Raw genomic sequence first — 19,802 nt, forward strand, 5'->3', positions numbered from 1 at the left:
GTGGGCACTCCACACACGTGGTGGACAGACATGTGTGCAGGCACCCAAAACACACATAAAGACAGAAGTAAATTATTTTTTAAAAAATAGAATCTTGATTTTACTTGATATGAGTTTTCGGTTTTGGAAACCTGTAACTGTTGTCCATTCTTTCGCTTATTTTATCTCACCTCACTTAGTTTATTCTTAATTTTTATTACATTTATTTATTTTCCTATGTGGGGGTAGGTGTTGGTACTCTCTTTCCACCTGGGGATTGAACTCCCCTGGGCACAGAGTGGCTTTTACACCCTGACCCATCTCCCTAACCCTAGGTTTTCCATTTTATATTTGGCAGAGGATTGCTGTGAGCCCCAAGTTGGCCTCAAACTCCAAATCTTCCTACCTCAGCCACCTGAGTGTTGGGATTGTGGGCATGTGTTCCCACATGCCACGTATCATTTATATTTTAAATAATCTGGGTCATTTGTCCTGTGTAAGTGTTTTTATCCTGGTTTTTGGCAGATGGCTTTTTCTTGATGTTACTCAATGTCCTTCTCTTCCCAGAATCTCCTATAAACTGGAAGCTGGATTAGATGCAGGCTCATACTAGCAAAGAACTCCTCAATGGAGATGCCTGTGGCAGACCCCGAGACCTTAGCACAGCCAACTCCACAATGGAAATACCACCTCGGCCGTAAAACTCAACACATAGACAGCACCACCTGTCCAAAGGAAAACAGAGACCTAATCCATCAAAGCCACGGCACTGGGAAAGTCTCTAAATCTACTAACCTTGCCTTCCAGCTTCTATAGCTCTGCTTCTGACTGACTGTTTCTGTTAACTCAAGTACATCAATCCAGGATACAAGGTTTGTGTTTAAAAGCTCACTCTGAGCAAGCAATGGTGGCACACATCTTTAATCCCAACATTCAGGAGGCAGAGGTAGGTGGATCTCTGTGAGTTCAAGGTCAACCTGGTCTACAGAGCTAGTTCTAGAACAACTAGGGTTACACAAAGAAAGACTGCCTTAAAGAGAGAGAGAGAGATGCCGGGCGTGGTGGCACATGCCTTTAATCCCAGCACTTGGGAGGCCAGCCTGGTCTACAGAGTGAGTTCCAGTACAGCCAGGGCTACACAGAGAAACCCTGTATCGAAAAACCAAAAATAAATAAATAAAGAGAGAGGGGGAGGGGGAGGGGAGGGGGAGAGGGAGAGGGAAACGGAGGGGAAGGGGGAGAGGGAGGGGGAGGGGGAGAGGGGGAGACAGACTGACAGACAGTCTCAGTAAAGTTGCCTGCCAACTTTGTATTGGCTTTAGCTGTGTTTGAGTGGTCTTCTCTGGGGGATACTCAACATTCCCTCTCTTGTTATATCACGTCATAAAATCACACCTCATGGGTTGTAAGAGTTAAGACTGGTATGTCTGGGTCCTGGTGTCTGCTAGGAAATCTCCCACCAACTTCTCACTTAGCAGCCTTAGCTGGCGGATCCTTTAGAACCCAGTGGAGGACCAGGGAGAGAGATCACTGGGTAAAAGGGCCTACCACCAAGCCTAAAAACCTGAGTTTTTCAATCTCAGGGAGCCACATGGTAGAAGGAGAGAAATGACTGCTACAAATGGTTTCTGATTTCTACACGTGTGCAGTGACATGCCCCATACACATCAAATAAACAAATAAAAGTAAATCGCCAAAAAACTAAAAATAATCTAAATAAAACCCAGTGGAAGTCTGGGGTCATCGGTCAGTGATACTTGTGTGACACTTGTGTGGGATGTGTGACGCCCTTCATTCTATTTATTTATTGGTAAATTTATCAACTAGGCATGGCGCTCCACCCCTGTGACCTCAACACCCAGGAGACAGAACAGACAGAGCTACAGAATTAAATACTGTCTCAGAAAAGCCAAGGTTTGGAATGTAGCTCGGTGGTAGAGAACTTGCCTAGACTCTACTAGTGAGAACCTAGGGGTGTGGCTCATTCACTCAGCTCTTACCTAATAAAGACTCATTAGCATGGTTTCATAAGGCCCCAGGTTCTGTTCCCGGCACCAAAGAAATATTAATAGACAGACAGAACCAGATTAAATCCTATATTTCCAGCCCAAAGCCCACTATGGCCTTCAGAATAATGATCAAGGTCTTCTACTGGGCTGAGACTACTCATCCTGCCTGGGCCTGCCCATGTCTGCACTCATTCCAGTCACAAATGTGTCTCTCCAAAGTTACCCGGTGCCTGCCTGAGTCTTTCCGCTGGCTGGTGGCTTCCCGCCTGGAACGCTCTTGCCACGTGTCTTACTGCCTACTTCCTTAGCTCTCTAGCTTAACCCCGGAGAGACCTTCCTCACCACAGGCTCTGAAGACCACACTTCCGTGCCTTGCTGTTTCCCCAAGGTCCAGCCTACTTCCTCAGAAGTACTTTTATCATTGTTCTTCTGTCTCTAACAAAAGGGAGATCCAGGGCTGGAGAGGTGGCTCCGTGGGTAAAGGCATGCACTTGCTGATCATGCAGAGGACCCGGGTTTGATTCTCAGCACCCACGTGGGAGCTCACGCCATGGTAACTCCAGTTCCAAGGGACCAATGCCCTCTTCCGAACTCTGCAGGCTCCTGCACTCACATGTGACACAGAGATACTGAAGTCGGGCACACACACACAATGAATAAATATTTATAATAAAAGTAGGAGTAGGGCTCGAGTGCTGGTGGCACAAGCCTTTAACCCCAACACTGGAGCCCTAGGCAGGAGGATCATTGTGGTCCTTATCACTGGAGCTCATTGAGAAAACTGAGTTGTGTTCTCAATGTTCAGTGTGGAGGGCATAAAGTTTTTTAAAATAAATTTATTTTGTCATTTCATGTATATGAGTGTTTTACTTGCATTCCTGTAAGTACATGCCTGGTGCCTTTGGGGGTCAAAAGAAAATATCAGCTCCCCTAGGACTAGGGTTATAAACAGTTGTAAGCCACCATGTAGGTGCTGAGAACTGGACCCGAGTCCTCTGCAAGAGCAACAAGTGCTCTTAATTGCTGGACCAACTCTCCAGCACCGTCTCCACTTTCTTTTTTTTTTAAATATCTTTTTTTTAATATTTATTTATTTATTATATGTAAGTACACTGTAGCTGTCTTCAGACACTCTAGAAGAGGGAGTCAGATCTCGTTACGGATGGTTGTGAGCCACCATGTGGTTTGCTGGGATTTGAACTCTGGACCTTCGGAAGAGTAGTCGGGTGCTCTTACCCACTGAGCCATCTCACCAGCCCCCCCACCCCCCGTCTCCACTTTCTAAAATGAAATTCAAGGTAATTCACCATAGACTAAAGACGCACATTAGGTACAAACATTTTTCTGTTGTTTATTGTTGAAATACACTCACACAAAACCCAGGCTGACTCCAAACTTGCTGTGTATCTGAGGATGACCTTGAACTCATGTTCCTGCGTCTACCTCCCAGCTGTTGGGATTGGAGGCATACATACCTGGCCAATACTTTCGGTTTTGTTTGCTTTTGTGGGGTGGCCTCACTATACAGCCCAGTCTAGCCTTGAATTGACTAGCTTCTTTTCCTGCTGCAACCCCTCAGGTTCTTGAGCGATGGCTTCACAAGTTTAAATTTGACATGAATCCCCCTCCCCCCCCCCCCCGAGTTCACTGACCTTAGTGAATCAACACAAGGGTGTGATTTTTTTTTAATGTGGATTGTGTATGTAATACGTATGTATGCATGTGTATGTGTGCCTGCCTCCACATTCACAGATGTATGTGCCCCTGCATGTGTGTGCAGAGGCCAAAGGTAGAAGTCAGATGTCTTCCTCCTCTCTGTCAACCTGTTGGTTTTTTTGTTTTGTTTTGTTTTGGGTTTGGGTTTTTTTTGTTTTTGTTTTTGCTAAGGACTATCATTTTTAAGATGTATCTAGTTGTTTTGTCTTCCTGTATATTTGTTTTCACACTATGTGCATGCCTGGTACCTGCAGAGGCCAGAAGAGGGCATCAGATCCTCTGGAACAGAGCCAGTTGTGATCTGCCAAGTGTGTGCTGGGAATTGGCGCCACAAGTCGCCTGGAACAGCAGCTAGTGCTCTTAGCTGCAGAGCCACCTCCTCAGCCCTCTACCTTACTCTTTGAGACAGGGTCTCTCACTGAACGAGAGGCTCACAGTTTCGGTTAGACTGGCTCATCAGTAAGCCCCAGGGATCCACCCATATTCACCACCTCTAGAGTTACAGGCGCTGACAGCCACACCTGGCTCTTACTTGGGTAAAGCCCTCAACACACCCGAGTCAGATCCCCAGTCCTGGGATGGACCTCTGTAACCCAGTGTGACTTTAATTTGTTCAAATCCTATTTTTAATGATGGTTCTTAAATGCTTTAACCTCCCTTTCAGCCCACCACCTTCCAGAAGTAGTAGAAAAAAAAGGATGGGGGGCGAGGGAAGTGGACCTGTTTATAAAAGTTCTTTAGAGCAACTCCCATCTGTGTTGTCTGGAAATCAGTAGTTCAGTTCACAGCAGACAGCGCTTTCCATTCGCAAACACTTCATGGATACACCAGCAGTCCAGCTCAGTAGAGTCAGGTTAGCAACAGCGGTGACGGTGACATGATCTAGCAGAGACAGCCAGGCCCCAGCCTCAGCTTGAGTCAGCAGGAGGGACCAGGAGGAATGCCGGGAGAAGTTCTCGGCTGTGCCTTTCTCAGGAAAGCGAAGATGTGAAACCCACGAGCGAGCGTCACACAGCTAACTACCAGCAAGCCAAGTTCTGTCTCCGTCACTCCATGGAGTCCTATTTATACCCTCCTGTAGGGTGAGTTTGAGCAACATCGCTTTATGGTCCTGGCAGGTCGAGCTTCCAGCCACCCGCCCAGGGAATCTTTGGATCCCTGAATGAAGGACACACTCATTCGTTTATTTTTGAAATGCCTTGGCTACCTCAAAGGCTGGGCACTCCTAAATCTTCCCATGCTAGCATGCTTTCCCCTCATGTACTCCTGGCTCAACACTTTCTAAATCTACTTTAAAAAAAAGATTTTCAATCATGGAATTGATGAATGTACTCAGACTTAGAAAATATGAAGCTATTCAGTTAACTTTCAAACAGGTATCTAAGAACTTCAGTGAAGTTTTCCAGAAGTTGGTACCTGGTGGCAAAGCAACTTTGGTGATGAAGAAAGGAGATGTGGAGGGCAGCCAGTCTCAGGATGAAGGAGAAGGGAGCGGTGAGAGCGAACGGGGCTCTGGGTCACAGAGCAGTGTTCCATCAGTTGACCAGTTCACACGAGTTGGGGTCAGGGTGTCGTTTATAGGGAAGCAAGGGGAGATGAGAGAAATGCAGCAGCTATCAGGAGGACAGAAATCTCTGGCAGCCCTTGCTCTCATCTTTGCCATTCAGAAATGTGACCCTGCTCCTCTTTACCTGTTTGATGAGATCGACCAAGCTTTGGATGCTCAGCACAGAAAAGCCGTGTCAGATATGATTATGGAGCTAGCTGTACATGCCCAGTTTATTACTACTGCTTTTAGGCCTGAACTGCTTGATTCAGCTGACAAATTCTATGGTGTAAAGTCCAGAAATAAGGTTAGTCACATTGATGTGATCACAGGAGAGATGGCCAAAGATTTTGTAGAAGATGATACCTTACATGGCTAACTGAAGAATAATGATTGCTGTCTTGGAAGATGTGTATAATAATGTGGTCCATACCCAGGAACTGTAAATTTTAAAACTAAGTATTTGGTTATTATTGAGTTTTTGGATTTAGAATACACAGTCCTTTTATACTTGTCTTTGTATTTTATAAGCTCCCCTGTAATGTTACATTTCTACATATAACTGAGGAATTTTATTTCTTACATGGCTTTTTGTAAAGTGTCCTCCTATTTTAAATCTTTTGAGATTTTCCAAATATTCTTCCCAATTATTTTATAGCTTCTATTAAATAATTGGTTTGTGACTAACTTAGAGTAAATGTGGCCTTTGGTCTTTGTACTGGTTAGAAACATTAAATACATATTTTGCATTTTAAAAAAACGATTTTATTTATTTAATGTATGTAAGTGCACTGTAGCTGTCTTCAGACATGCCAGATCCCATTACAGATGGTTGTGAGACACCATATGGTTGCTGGGAATTGAACTCAGGACCTCTGGAAGAGCAGCCAGTGCTCTTAACCACTGAGCCATCTCTCCAGCCTCCTTGGATCTACTTTTAACTTTGCTGCGCTGTTACCTTCTGTAGGGCCCATTGGTCTCTGATGCCCAAGACGCTTCTGAGCAGCCTTTCCGGCCGGCCACTTTCCCTTTGCTCCTACATTTCAGATGATGTTCCCTCTGCAGCTCTAAATCTGATCCATCTCTCTCCACGCTCCCCGCAACCGCCTGAGTCACAGTAATCCTGAAATTCTGCCTTTCCTCCTTTCTCCTGTGTCCTAGCCCCATCAACTCTAAGCGTCCCACCCTGCCTCCCTTTGCCCAGCCATTAGTCGCTGGCATCTTTATTGATCAATCAAAAACTAACTTTAGTGTTTGCACAAACAAGCACATTCCCTGTCGAATCAAAGAATTAGGCCCGATCTCTAACACCCTCCAAACATCATGCGTCCTCCACCCAAGTCTGCCTCACACCAAGTCTGTGGAGTCCCAACAAATCAGATCAACTATGCAATGTAAGGCAGACCAATACCTGAGTGTTGTTAGCAAAGAATCCTTCATCACGTGTCCCTTCACACGCTTGCTTTAGCAGAACATCCTCTCTCCTGTGTGTGTCTCTCAGCGAAACATTCCTTCATGAGTCTACCTTAGCCTTTCACACCTACGTCTGCTTTAGTGAAACGTCCCTTCATGTGTTTGCCCCAGCAAAATATCATCCAACCGACTTTCCAAAGAACCCTAAAGTTTCCACTTCACCCCAGAGATGCCTTTTTTTTTTCTTATCAACAGTGTGGCAAGCCTTTTCTGAGGGTTGCAGCAATATCTGCGATATCCCCAGGCTGTCCTCCCAGTGTCCACCAGCAGAGAGGAGAGACAGGCAGGAAACAGAATTGTGCAATAACTCCATAATGACAATAAATGGGGCCCGCTGCCAATGAAAAGCACCGGGTAAGCTGGGTGTGGTGGTGCTTGCCTGTCACCCAGCACTCTGGAGGGCAAAGCACGTAGGACTGAGAGTTCAAGACCACCCTTGGTAATATAGTGAGACTATCTCAGAAAAAGGTGGTGATGAAAGGGAGTAGAAGGAGTAGAGCTAGGTTAGGTGGGAGGGGGCTGGAAACGATGCAAAAGAAAAGGGAGGAGAGGTGGGGCTGAGGGAAGTGTAGGAGCTTGGGACAAAGTGCTGCAGATGGATGTTCCACAGCCTGTGAGCGAGGTGTTTCAGGTGAGAAAAGGAAAACTGACTAGGGAGGTGAGGACACGCTCAGGTGGCAATGAGGGGTACCTGTAAGAAGCCTGTGGCTTTATCCTAAAGGCTGAAGCAGAAGATGGGATACAGCTAGGTGGCAGGGGAGAGGGAAGGAGGGAGAAGGAAAGGGTCAGATAGGATGTGGGATAAGAAACACCCTGTGGCTGCTAAAAGGGAGACGTGATGGAAGAATCAATCGGGCCACTGAAGGAGCAAATTACAGCTGGGATTCAGGAGGGAAATGGCAAGGCTAGACCAGGGTGAGACTGTAGAGAGGCAGCCACATAGGAGAGAGGTTTGTAAGACTGAGCTCTCCTGGGCATCCCATGCAACTAACCCACATGAGCGTTCAGGACCCTAAGACTCAGACTAGGTGGCAGGTTAGATGCCGGGGCTGCCACATCACTGAAGCAAGATACAAACAGGATGGTGGTTATGGTTAGGACCGAGAGCAAGCAGCTGAGAGGCTTGGAGTTGGTCATCAGAGAAGTGGGGAGTCTCGAGGACAGACATGGGGGGAGGAGAAGGGCTCTCTCAGAAACATCCCAACCAAGAGATGGATTGGAGGCAGGGGGATGGAAGGAGAAGTGGTGGATGTGGAGAAGGACAAAGGGGGAGAGAGAGATGCCAGGAGGTGACACGGGATTCTGTGGTGATCAAAAGCAGTTCAATGATTTGATCAAGAAGCAGCCTGACTAATGAAGAAGAGAACTGGGTACTCGGAGGCCATCTGAGCATGCCCTCTATGGCAAACACCTAGAGGCATAGAAGCAGACATGCAGCAGAGGCGTAATACTGGCTCCGGATCTGCCAGGGCTGGATACAAGAATCCTGAGGCAGAGGAACAACCAGCACGGGTAGCAAAAATCCTGGGCACCTCGTCATCTGGGCCACCCTGTGCAAGGAACTGCGTGCACTTTGACCTAAATCATTCTCGCACTAGCCTGCTGCATTAGCAGGGGCTGTCCTCATCCCCATCTTACAGCTAGACACACTGAGGTACAGGAAGACAGGCATTTGCCCATTGCCCAAAGTCATGTGGTTGGGCTAGAGCTGGGGTTGTCACTTCAGTCTGCTGCCACCTCTGGATTCCTGTTTCTGTGTTCAAGTGGGCTTCAGTGGGTTTGAGTGTTGATGTGCCCTCAGTGAGTACCCTGATCCCCCATATGCCAGTCCCGCAGTGACCTTCCATTTGTAAGACTTCTCCAGCAGGCAAGCTCCTGACCCAGCTCATCTGAGGGTATCTGTGGGCAGGCAGCATGCCATTGCATGTCTCTACCTGTCCCAGCTTCTGTGTCAATGCCAAGAGAGAGAGAGAGAGAGAGAGAGAGAGAGAGAGAGAGAGAGAGAGAGAGTCCTTGTTCAAGCTGCCTTGAGTGTGAGGGGAATTGGAGGAGGCCTGGGAGGCTGGGCTGAGGGTGGAGGCCCAGAAAGGGGGGTTGGGGGGCGTCTTGGGCTGAGAGGAGTGGAAATTCTACAGGAATGTTTACCAGACCCTGAGAGTTCAGGGGGACACAGAGCCCATCCTCCTAACTCACCAGCCCAGGACCGGCCTCAGCCACCATGAGCCACCGAGGTCTCCTTCCTCCTCCCCAGCCTCTCTCCAAGGCGCCCAGGCTCCTTTAAGACAAGGCAGATCCCGTACTCTTCACTCCTAGTTAACCCCTCCAAGTCCCAGTGGCCCCAAGGCTGGGGCCCTAGTGGGCGGAGGCAGAGGGGGAGCCAGGGGCGGGGAAAGAAGTCTGGGAGTGAGAGAATGAGGCAGGGTAGCCGGGAAGGCGGCTAGCTGCGGAGGAGTTGAGCCAGCCGAGGGGCTCCCGCTGTGCCAGGCGGGCAGTGCCAAATCCCAGGAGCCCAGAGGTGGGGGGAGGGCCGGGGACAACCCGGCCCTGCCCCCTTTCCTAGCGAGGTGCCCATCAACTTCGGAAGAAAGTTTGGCATCAATCTGAGCTGTTGGTGTCTGGAGGATGGGCAGGGTCCCGCTGGCCTGGTGCTTGGCGCTGTGCTGCTGGGGGTGTGCAGCCCCTAAGGGTGAGTGATGGGGTCTCACTGAGGCAGAGACGCCGACTGATGGGATCCAGGGCAGGGGCAGTGAGGAGGTGGGGGCTGGCTGGCAGGTGTTGTGGGTACTGGGCTGGCTTAGGGAGTTTCCTTGGGACGACAGAGTGCTGGCCTGGGCGCGGGGGGGGGGGGGGGGGGGGAGGTGAGGGGGGGAGCAGAAAGACACAGACTCAAAGAGCCTGGGGTTGAGGAAAGCAACTCAGAAGAGAAACAGAAGGACAAGAAACAGTAACGGGGAGGACCAAAAGATGGACTGGGCAGAAAGACAGACAGGAGGAGCTGAGGGAGGGCTGGGGGGTTGAGGAATCTGTCCTGAGGAGAGGGACAGAACTAGAGGGTCCAGATTACAGGAAGGGATCTTTCCCCAACAAACACAGAGGAAGACTAGAGAAAGAGGGTTTGGGAGTCCTGGGCCCCCTTTGTCACTGCTGTCCCCCTCCACTTGTTCTTGCCCTGCTGGAGTGCTCTCTCTCTCTCTCTCCTCCTCCTCCTCCTCCTCCTCCTCCTCTCCCCTCCCCTTCCCCTCCCCTCCCCTCCCCTCTCATTCCCTTCCCTTCCCTTTCCTTTTCTTCTCTGCTCCGTTTTCTTTCCCTCTATCTCCCAGTCCAGACTGTGAAGTCTCTAGAGACCAGAATGGCAAGGACCAGCCCTGCCAGGCAGTCCAGGGCGTGGGAGGCTGCCAGATCCCAGGCCTTCTTCCTAACAGACTGGACATGAGATGGAAGCCGGACCTCAATCCCCTGGGAAGACTCCCATCCTCTCCCATGCCTCCACCCCACCCCCCTCTGAGGTCACTCTACAACTATGTGGGGTCCTGGCAACTATGGGCAGATAGGGAAGGTGGACCAGAGGAGCAGTGAGGGTTTCTAACCATGCTCCTTACCATCTCCCTGACAGACACACAGACTGAGGCTGACAGTCCATTTGTGGGGAACCCAGGAAATATCACAGGTGCCAGAGGACTCACGGGGACACTTCGGTGTGAGCTCCAGGTTCAGGGGGAACCCCCTGAGGTGGTGTGGCTTCGAGATGGACAGATCCTAGAACTGGCTGATAACACCCAGACCCAGGTGCCTCTGGGCGAAGACTGGCAAGATGAATGGAAAGTTGTCAGCCAGCTCAGGTGTGGCACCTGTCACTGACCAGTGAGCTCCATACACACAGCCCTTCCACCCCAAGCCACTGGGCAGCCCCTCCACCTGGGTTGGGAATCTCCACCTGACCACTTACTGGGCACGTGGCTCCAAGCTTGTGATATGACCTCTGGGTTTCGTTTTCCTCTTCTGTAAAAATGAGTTAAAAATAGGACCTACTTCAGCCTCCTATAAGTTTCCTGTCCAGACCCCCTCCCTCTTTCAGTTCTGCTGACCATCCCAGTGTCCAGCTCTGACCCCCAGCCTCTAAATCCCTCCTCTTCCCTTCTAGAATCTCAGCCCTGCAACTTTCAGATGCAGGGGAGTACCAGTGTATGGTGCATCTAGAAGGACGGACCTTTGTGTCTCAGCCGGGCTTTGTAGGGCTGGAAGGTGAGTTCTCGGGTCAGAGCTTATGCGGGGATGACAGGTGATGAAGAACTCAGAGCTTTTCCCATTGGGACGTAAAGTCCAGAGACTTAGGGAATCTTGGTAGTTGGGGAGGCATGGGAGGCCATACATTATGGGGGACAGGTCTATGTCCCAGAGGAGAGAGATTTGGGGAGCTTTTGGATGTCCTGGGGAATCAGATGTGCTTGGAGTAGGACCTTCTAGTCTGGGAATCAGCTGCACACAAGTTAATTCTCCCGTATTTCCAAGTACCTCACTCCTTCATTAGGAAAGGGATACAAGGAAAGCCAGGCATAGTGAATCACACATATAATTGCCACTTTCTTTTTTTTTTTTAAAGACTCATTTATTTATTATATGTAAGTACACTGTAACTGTCTTCAGACACTCCAGAAGAGGGCATCAGATTTCGTTACGGATGGTTGTGAGCCACCATGTGGTTGCTGGGATTTGAACTCGGGACCTTTGGAAGAGCAGTCGGCGCTCTTAACCACTGAGCCATCTCACCAGCACCACTTTCAAGAGACTGAGGCAGATGATCTGTAGTTTGAGGCTAGTCTGGGGTACATAGAAAGACCCTCAAAAAGAGAAGACCCGGGCATGCTAACACACACCTTTAATCCCAGCACCAAGGAGACAGAGACAGGAGGATCTCTGTGAGTTCAAGGCCAGCCTGGTCTACAGAGTGAATCCAGGACAGCCAAGACTCTGTAGACAGATCGTATCTCAGAGAGATTGGGGGGGGGGGGACAGGAAGAGGGGGAGGAGGAGGAAGAGAAAAAGAAAAACAGACAAGGCGAGACTTTTACATGCCCTGGAAAAGGTTCAAGGTAGTCAGGCATAGGCTAAACCAGATGTTGGAAGCATGGTCCTAGGCATAAAAGCATAAAGGATCAGATATCTGAAGGTGACGCACGTGTCCTAGGGGATCAGACATAAGGGACAAGTCAAAAAACCCTGCAGGGTGGATGTAGTGTGCAGCCCCTCCAACATCCTAATGACAATCTGGGGGCCCTGAGAGGCACAGAGGGGACCAAGTTTCTGTCCCTGACTGCCCAGGTCTCCCGTACTTCCTGGAGGAGCCTGAGGACAAAGCTGTGCCTGCCAACACCCCTTTCAACCTAAGCTGCCAGGCGCAGGGACCCCCGGAACCCGTGACCCTACTCTGGCTTCAAGATGCTGTCCCCCTGGCCCCAGTCACAGGACACAGCTCCCAGCACAGTCTGCAAACTCTAGGTGAGTCTGAGAGTGGGCCAAAGCAGGGCAGCCAGGGCCCTTCATTCGATGTGTCTGTCTACTTGTCTCTGTCTTCTGTCTTATTTCCCTCCCTGTGATTTTTCATCTGTCTGTCTGTTCTCCATCCCTCTGTCGCTCCATCACTGTTTCACTACTTCTGTGTGTGTACCTCTGTTCACCCCAGCCTCCTCCTCCTCTTCCTCCTCCTTCTTCTTCCTCTCTCTCTCTCTCTCTCTCTCTCTCTCTCTGTCTCTCTCTCTCTTTCTCTCTCTCTCTCTCTCTCTCTCTCTCTCTCTCTCTCTCTCTCTCTCTCTCTCTCTCTCTCTCTCTCTCTCTCTCTCTCTCCCCTTACCCCAGCCTCTCTCTGTTCACCCCAGCCTCTCTCTCTCTCTCTCTGCTCACCACAGCCCCTCTCTGTTCAATAGCATTCTTTGTCCCAAATCTCTAATGCTGTTCAGTGGCCCAAGTGTGTAGGCCTGGTTCTCCTTTGTCAGCCCTGACCCAAGCAGGGCATCAGAATGAACCAATACCCTCTTCTGTCCACTTCCTTTGACCTGCCCACCCCCTGCTCTGAAGTGTCCCCTAGACCTCAGTCCATGCTCGGCTGAGCTTTCCTGGAAAAGCAGAGTCCAGAGTAGAATGAGGGAGGGAAAGTGAGTAAAAGAGAAAGTCGACTAGGGAAGACAAGGGTGGAGGCTCATACCTGTAATCCTAGAATTTGGAAGCTGAGACAGAAGGATTGTCACCAGTTTGAGATGTGTCTGGCTGACATAGTGAGTTCTAGGCCAGCCCGGGGTTTCAGTGTGAGACCCTATCAATAAAGAAAACCAAAGGAGCGGGTGTGGTGGCGCACGCCTTTAATCCCAGCACTTAGGAGGCAGAGGCAGGTGGATTTCTGAGTTCGAGGCCAGCCTGGTCTACAAAGTGAGTTCCAGGACAGCCAGTGCTACACAGAGAAACCCTGTCTCAAAAAAAACCAAAAAAAAAAAACAAGAAAAAACAACAACAACAAAAAAAAAAAACAAGAAAACCAAAGGGCTGGGGCTGTTAATCAGTTGGTAGAACTCTTGCCTTAGCACGCTCACAGCCCTGGCCACTCAAAGCACCATGGAAACCAGGCTCCGTGGTACATGCCTGCAATCACGGCACTGGTGGAGGTAGGACTACCAGAGGTCAAGATCATCCTCAATTATCAAGCTCAAAGCTAGCCCTGGCTATATAGTAAGCTAGAGGCTAACGCTGGGCATGGTGAGGAAGAAAAATTAAAAGAGAACAGGTTACTGAAGTGACTCGGATTGGAGAGACACATGATAATGTGGCCTGAATAACAGCACCCCTATTTCAGCGTGACCCTCCCTTTATGTACTATACAGATCGGGCACTTTGCTTAGGGTCCCATGGTAGTCAGAGACAGGGCTAGGGGACCTTGTTAAAGAAGAAGAGATGGAGGAACACATAGCAATATCTGGATGAGTAACGGCTTCCTAAAATCCCACTTGCTGCCTCTCGGGGAAAGGTGAGGATGGGTCCTCCAGTGTGGAGGGGACGGCTCACATTCCCAGCATTCTGGGAGCTCTGAGTGTGCAAGGAAGTGTGATGAGCATGCTGGCCCCCAGAGGGTGACTCAGGCCTGTGGCTCGAGTGGTCTGATAGGGATAAGAATGGGGCTTGAGTCAGCCTGGCTGGCAAGAAGGGAGGAGGGAAGAGATGGGGCCCGCAGGTGTGAGAGGGTCTTCTGTGTCTCTCAGTGTGTTACTGACAAAAGCACCTGCAAAGAGGTGAGGATTTCCGAAAGTGTAGCCCTGTCCTCTCGGGTCAGCAGATTCATCAGCATCAACTGCTTAAAGTAGGAAAGAATGTCTTAGTGGGGGGCCAGTCTCTGTGGCTCTGAGTGTGTCTCTGTAGCCGTCACTAAAGGTCAACTTTGTCTTGTATCTGTTTTCCTTCTGTGCTCTGTGTTCATGGCCATTCATGAGACCAGAGCTGCTGACACCATGTGGCTAGCTTGAAAACCTCTGTATATTAAGGTAACAACACCAGTTCACAGGAGTGCACAGGGTTTGTATGTACTGTTGCGAGGTCCCAGTCCCTTGCAGGATCAAGATATCATATAGATGTGGCAGCTTGTGCTTGTAATCAACAGTCAAGGAGGCTAGCCTGGGCTTCACAAGACCCTGTCTCCAAAGAGAGAGGGAAGATGCCTGTGTCACTAGGTTGGTATGTTTCTTATTGACCATCAAAGGAAAAGCATGAGCCAGGCAGTGTGCTGTATGCCTTTAATCCCAGCACTCACTCAGAAGGCAGAGGCAGGCAAAGCTCTGTTAGTTCGAGCCCAGCCTGATCTACAGAGTGAGTTCCAGGATAGCCAGGGCTATTGCATAGAAAAACCCTGTCTCAATCCTCCTCCCCCAAAAAGGAAAGAAAAGTATGATCGTCAACCCTGAAATTCTGTGTCTTAGCATGTACCAAAGAGACAGGCAGAGATTCACAGCAGAATGTTAGTACACACGTGCTCTCTCTGGGTCTGTTACTGACTCCTACTGGTTCTTGGTGACTGGATCCTAAGCGCTCACCTGTTAGCCATGAATCTGTGCCAACCCATGTATATGTGGCAGTGTCCCCATCTTGTGGTCTCTGCAGAGGGCCTTTGTGGCTGCGCAATAACTGTTTTCCCCATCCGCCTGTTTTCCCATCCGTCTGTGTTTCTGTTTTGGCACAGATAAAGCGTTCTCTCTCTCTCTCTCTCTCTCTCTCTCTCTCTCTCTCTCTCTCTCTCTCTCTCTCTCTCTCTCTGCGTGTGTGTGGGGGGGCGGGTGAGGAGTCAACATTAACTTTTATTGCTTCCTAGTTTGTATCCATTTGTCTGTCCCTTTCAACACTGACATGTGTTGTCTGGAGACAGAAGTATGCTTGCTTTGTGCTTCTCAGTATTTATGTCTATGTATACTATTTGGCCAGGTGTTTGCAGTGCATGTGTGGGGGTTGGACTGTGTGTTTATGTGTTCCTTCCCACACTGACTTGTGTGTGTGTGTGTGTATGTGTGTGTGTGTGTGAGAGAGAGAGAGAGAGAGAGTTCGTGTATGTGTGTGTGTGTGTGTGTGTGTCTGTCTGTCTGTCTGTCTGTTTACGGGGCTATGCCTCATTGTCAGTCTCCATGTGTTTACCAGTAAGTCCCAGTGCATTTATGTCACTGTGTTTGGTACAGCATCCGCCCTGCGAATAGTGTATAGCTTAGCCAGTGCTGCATTTCTGTGTGTTTATATTTGTGCTAATAACGGTCCCTGTGTATTTAAGAGTGATTCACTGTCGGGGGAGGGGAGGGTGCTTTGTAAAAGAATTTTGTCAGTTTGTGCGTGTGAGTGCCTCTCTGTCCCTCTCTATCTGAGTCAGGGCGTGTCCTCTTCTCCCTCCATCTCTCTCTTTCCCTCAGAAAAGCCATGGGTGGGAGTGAGCGGATGGGGTGGGGGCGGGGCAGTACATCTGGAAAACACATCTGGAGTCCACAGGCTTTTCTGTAGGGTGAGTGCAGGAGGAGAGAGGGGGTCCTAGACCCCTCAGCTCATCCCAGGGTCCTCATTTAAGAAGCAGCCCCTGGGGCATGAGAATGGGAAATCCCAGGCTATGCCCACCAGGACAGGCCGGAAGTGGAGGGTGGGGGGCGCCCCGGTGACTCAGGCGGGGGCAGGAATGCTGCGGTCGGAACAGAACCGAGCTCCAGAACCAACCCCCCTCCTTGCCCCGGGGCTGCTACGGCTGGCCCTTGGCGCCAGCTCCCCGCGTGGTGGCCCCCACGTGCCAGGTGGCTGGACGTGATCCAGCGCTCGCCCCCCTTAGGGTGCCCTCCCAAGGGCCGCGCATCCCTTCCCGGGCCGAGGGGGCTGCGCCGCGGGCACCTGACCTTGGCTGGGAACCGCAGCCAGCCCGGGCAGCGGAGGCTAGGGCGCTTCCCTACCCACCCCCTTCCGGCCTTCAAGACCAACTTTCCCCTGTTCCACTCCCTTTGCTGACTGAGAAAAGGAAACTTTGTGTCTGCTGAGAAAGGCTGCCCTCCAACATACCAGGTGGAGGGAACGCCGCGCTCTCACAAACGCAGATGCCACAGTGACACAAGTACATGCTGTCCTCAGACTTACACAAGCCATGAAACGCAGATGGGCGAACGCACGCTCATCCACATCCACCAGGCTCAGAATTGCAGCCCCGGCACTAGAGGACTCTGCACACATGGGTATTGCATATCTGTGTGTTTGCCAGCCTGTGTCTTGGGTATTTGTATTTGTACACACTTGTGTGTGCACGGTGATGACACAGTTGCACACACAAACAAGACAAAATAAGAGACTCAAGACAAATACCTTGGCCCACGAACCTTTCCCAGACACACCAAGACATTTATTCAAAAACACATTAACTGGCTTGCTTGGCCTGTTACATAATCAGGCTCCCTTTTCTTCCTTACACACCCAAACACAGATGCACACACGTGTTCATTGGCTTGTAAGGCTTGCTTTTGTCGGCCTGCCATTCCAGCTACTCCAGAGGCTGAGACGAGAGGATTACATGTTCAAAACTCTTCTGAGCTACAGGGTCTGTTCAAGACCAGTCTGGGCAACCTAGTGAGATCCTATCTCCAAGGAAAAGTTAAAAGGAAGAAGGCTAGGAATGCAGCTTAGCAATGAGACATCTGCCTAGAATCCACCAGGGAGGAGCTGGGGGTGTGGTTCATCTGTAGAGCATCGGACTGGCATGTGTGCGGCCCTGGGCTTGATCAGAAATTTTCTCTGGGGAAGGAGAGAGTGTTTAGCAGATAAGAACACTTGCTCCTCTTACAGAGGACCTGAGTTCAATTCCCAGAACTTCCATGGGCCAACTCACATGCTCCCGTGTGTGTCTAGCTCCTGGGAACCCCATGCCCTCTTCTGGCCTCTGAGGGCACCTGAATAAATGTGGCACACACACACACGATCTTTTTAAAAATTCACTCACAGCCAGAGGGTGGTGGCACATACCTTTGATCCCAGCACTCAGGAGGCAGAGGTGGGCAGATTTCTGAGTCTGCAGAATGAGTTCCAGGACAGCCAGAGCTACATAGAGAAACCCTGTCTTGGGAAAAAAAAATTCACCCACTCATTCAACAGACATTTGTGGAGTACCTACTGTGTGCCCGGCCATGCTGCCACCTCAGGGTTACATAAACAGACATCCCCTGCGCTCCTAAAAATGGAGATTCTGAGAGAGGCCTAAGAAACATGATTCTTGGGCAATGTGTGAGCATGCTGGCAGCGAGGAGAGAAAGCCAAGCCAGGTTCCAATTCTACAGAGATTAGTCAGGGGCAGGGTGACTTAGGTGTGTCATCCAAGAAGCCAGCATGAAGAAAGGAGGCTGAGGTCACATAGACATATAGGCATCCTGTGGGAAGACCGTGTGTGTGTGTGTGTGTGTGTGTGTGTGTGTGTGTGTGTGAGAGAGAGAGAGAGAGAGAGAGCAGAAGCAGACCAAGAGAGCAGTTGTAGGAGACAAACTTATCGCAATGAGCAAACCTATGTACATTATTATATACTCTGTCCTAAGTGTGTGTTCATTGTTTGTGTCTCTGTGTAAGTCTGTGTTGGCCTGTGTGAGTGTATGTTGGTAATGTTGGTATGTTGATATAACATCCCCTGACCCCTTTCTCTGCAGGGATGTGGATGACTCTTCCACACTATAGGAAAGAACTCTACCACTGAGCTACATCCACAGTCTTGTCTGTTTTATATGTGTATATGCCTGACTCTTATGTGTGTGGACCTGATAGATGCATGCTATAATGGTGAAGATCAGAGAGGGCATTGGATCCCCTGAAGCTGGATTCACAGCTGTGAGCAGCCATGTAGGTTATGTGAACCAAACCCTGGTCCTCTACAAGAGCAGTAAGTGCTCTTAACTGCTGAGCCATCTCCCCAGCCCCGTCCAGGATCCTTTTTGTTAGATTTCAAGCCTGGGACAAACGACTGAGGAACCTACCTAACATACCAAACTGGGCCCCACCTCCAGGTTCTCCCAGCATCCCTCACTCCATATACAGGGTCCCCCTAACCATTATAATCCACACCCTACCTTAAACTTCTCCAACCCAAGGGGCTGGGCTGCTTTTCCCTATAGAGTACAACCATTTTTGTTTACCTGGTCTTTTGTACCCTTGGGCCTCCTGGCTCTGTGCCTCACTTCCCCTCTCTCCTCTCCCTGCCCCTCCCCCCCCACATGACCCAGCTCAGTCTGATTATGTCCACCCTGGACTCTCCTAGATGCCCCATCTCTCCCACGTGTCTGTGGTAAACTTCCCCTCCCCCATAACTAGGAGCAGTCATCTTTCCTTTCTCCTCCCTTTTGTTTCTCTTCTTTTTTTGGGGGGAGGGGGTCAAGACAGGGTTTCTCTGTATAAACCTGGCTGTCTTGGAGCTCACTTTGTAGACCAGGCTGGCCTCAAACTCAGAAATCCTCCTGCCTCTGCCTCTCGAGTGCTGGAATTAAAGGCATGCGCCGCCACGCCCAACTTTGTTTCTTTTTCTCATTCACTTTTTAACCATTTAAGTTTGAGACGAGAAGCTTGAACTCACTCTGCCAGGCAGGTTTGAACTTGAGATCCTCCTGCCTCAGCCTGCCCATTATCTGGTGTGACAGGTGTGTACCATCTGGCTCTGTACATGTGAACACTTCATGAGTCTAAATGAGTCTGGGTGCATGTGTCTGTGTACATATGTATGTAAGCATGTGTGTTTCTGTGTGCATTTACACGTGTGTGTCTGTGACTGTGTGACAAGGTGTGGGAGTCCTCCCCCCTGTGACACTAGGCTTTCTCATATTCCTCCCCAGGCCTGAACAAGACATCTTCTTTCTCATGTGAAGCCCACAATGCCAAGGGAGTCACCACCTCCCGCACAGCCACCATCACAGGTAACAAGAAGAGGGTTCAGGGATCTTGGTGACAGGGGTGTGGGAAGCTGGACCAGAGGTCAGAGGAGAAAGCAGAGGGAAGATGGAGGGCTCTGGGGAGAGTTTCCTAAGAGTCAGCCTTCCCTTGTGTGCCCACAGTGCTCCCCCAGAGGCCTCACCATCTCCACGTGGTTTCCAGACAACCTACGGAGCTAGAGGTAGCTTGGACCCCTGGCCTGAGTGGCATCTACCCGCTCACCCACTGCAACCTGCAGGTGAGACCCTCTGACTTTGATCACTTCGGCCTCAACCTTCCTTCCATCCACACCCACAGGCCTATATCATCTTCTCAATGGAAAACCAGCCCTTCCGCACCAGTTAATCCAAGACTCACCTATTTCACCTGTTGGCTGTGTGAATTTGAGTAAACCCCAAAGACCATTCTGGGCCTCAGTTCTCCCATCTATAAGATGGTCATAATGCTAATATTTACAAGATAGAAATAAGAATTCAGTAAATGAAGGCAAGCAGCCAACTTAAAACATTGTCTGGGGATGTATTATGGACTGTTAGCTGGTTTTATTGTTTTTAGTATTAGTAATATTGAGTGTAGCTGGATTCGGAACTCTTAAGTTGTCAGGACTTGTAGCTGTCCCTGTCACAACCCTA

At 49.9% G+C, this 19,802-nt stretch overlaps 1 protein-coding gene across 2 annotated transcripts in view; it reads left to right on the forward strand.

The window, feature by feature from the left end:
• The first annotated feature begins 9,128 nt into the window (after window positions 1-9,128).
• Axl (AXL receptor tyrosine kinase) overlaps window positions 9,129-19,802 on the forward strand; it is a 30,959-nt gene continuing 20,285 nt past the window's right edge. For both annotated transcript variants that reach the window (XM_021168625.3, XM_029479961.2), the window contains exons 1-6: window positions 9,129-9,409; window positions 10,337-10,562; window positions 10,865-10,965; window positions 12,043-12,219; window positions 19,074-19,154; window positions 19,293-19,408. In XM_021168625.3, the coding sequence (XP_021024284.1) occupies window positions 9,346-9,409; window positions 10,337-10,562; window positions 10,865-10,965; window positions 12,043-12,219; window positions 19,074-19,154; window positions 19,293-19,408 (765 nt within the window). In that variant the 5' untranslated portion in view covers window positions 9,129-9,345. The remainder of the gene's footprint in view (window positions 9,410-10,336; window positions 10,563-10,864; window positions 10,966-12,042; window positions 12,220-19,073; window positions 19,155-19,292; window positions 19,409-19,802) is intronic.

The sequence above is a fragment of the Mus caroli genome, unplaced genomic scaffold (assembly GCF_978045245.1).
Source record: "Mus caroli unplaced genomic scaffold, Mus_caroli_1 scaffold_8, whole genome shotgun sequence".
Classification (NCBI taxonomy): domain Eukaryota; kingdom Metazoa; phylum Chordata; class Mammalia; order Rodentia; family Muridae; genus Mus; species Mus caroli.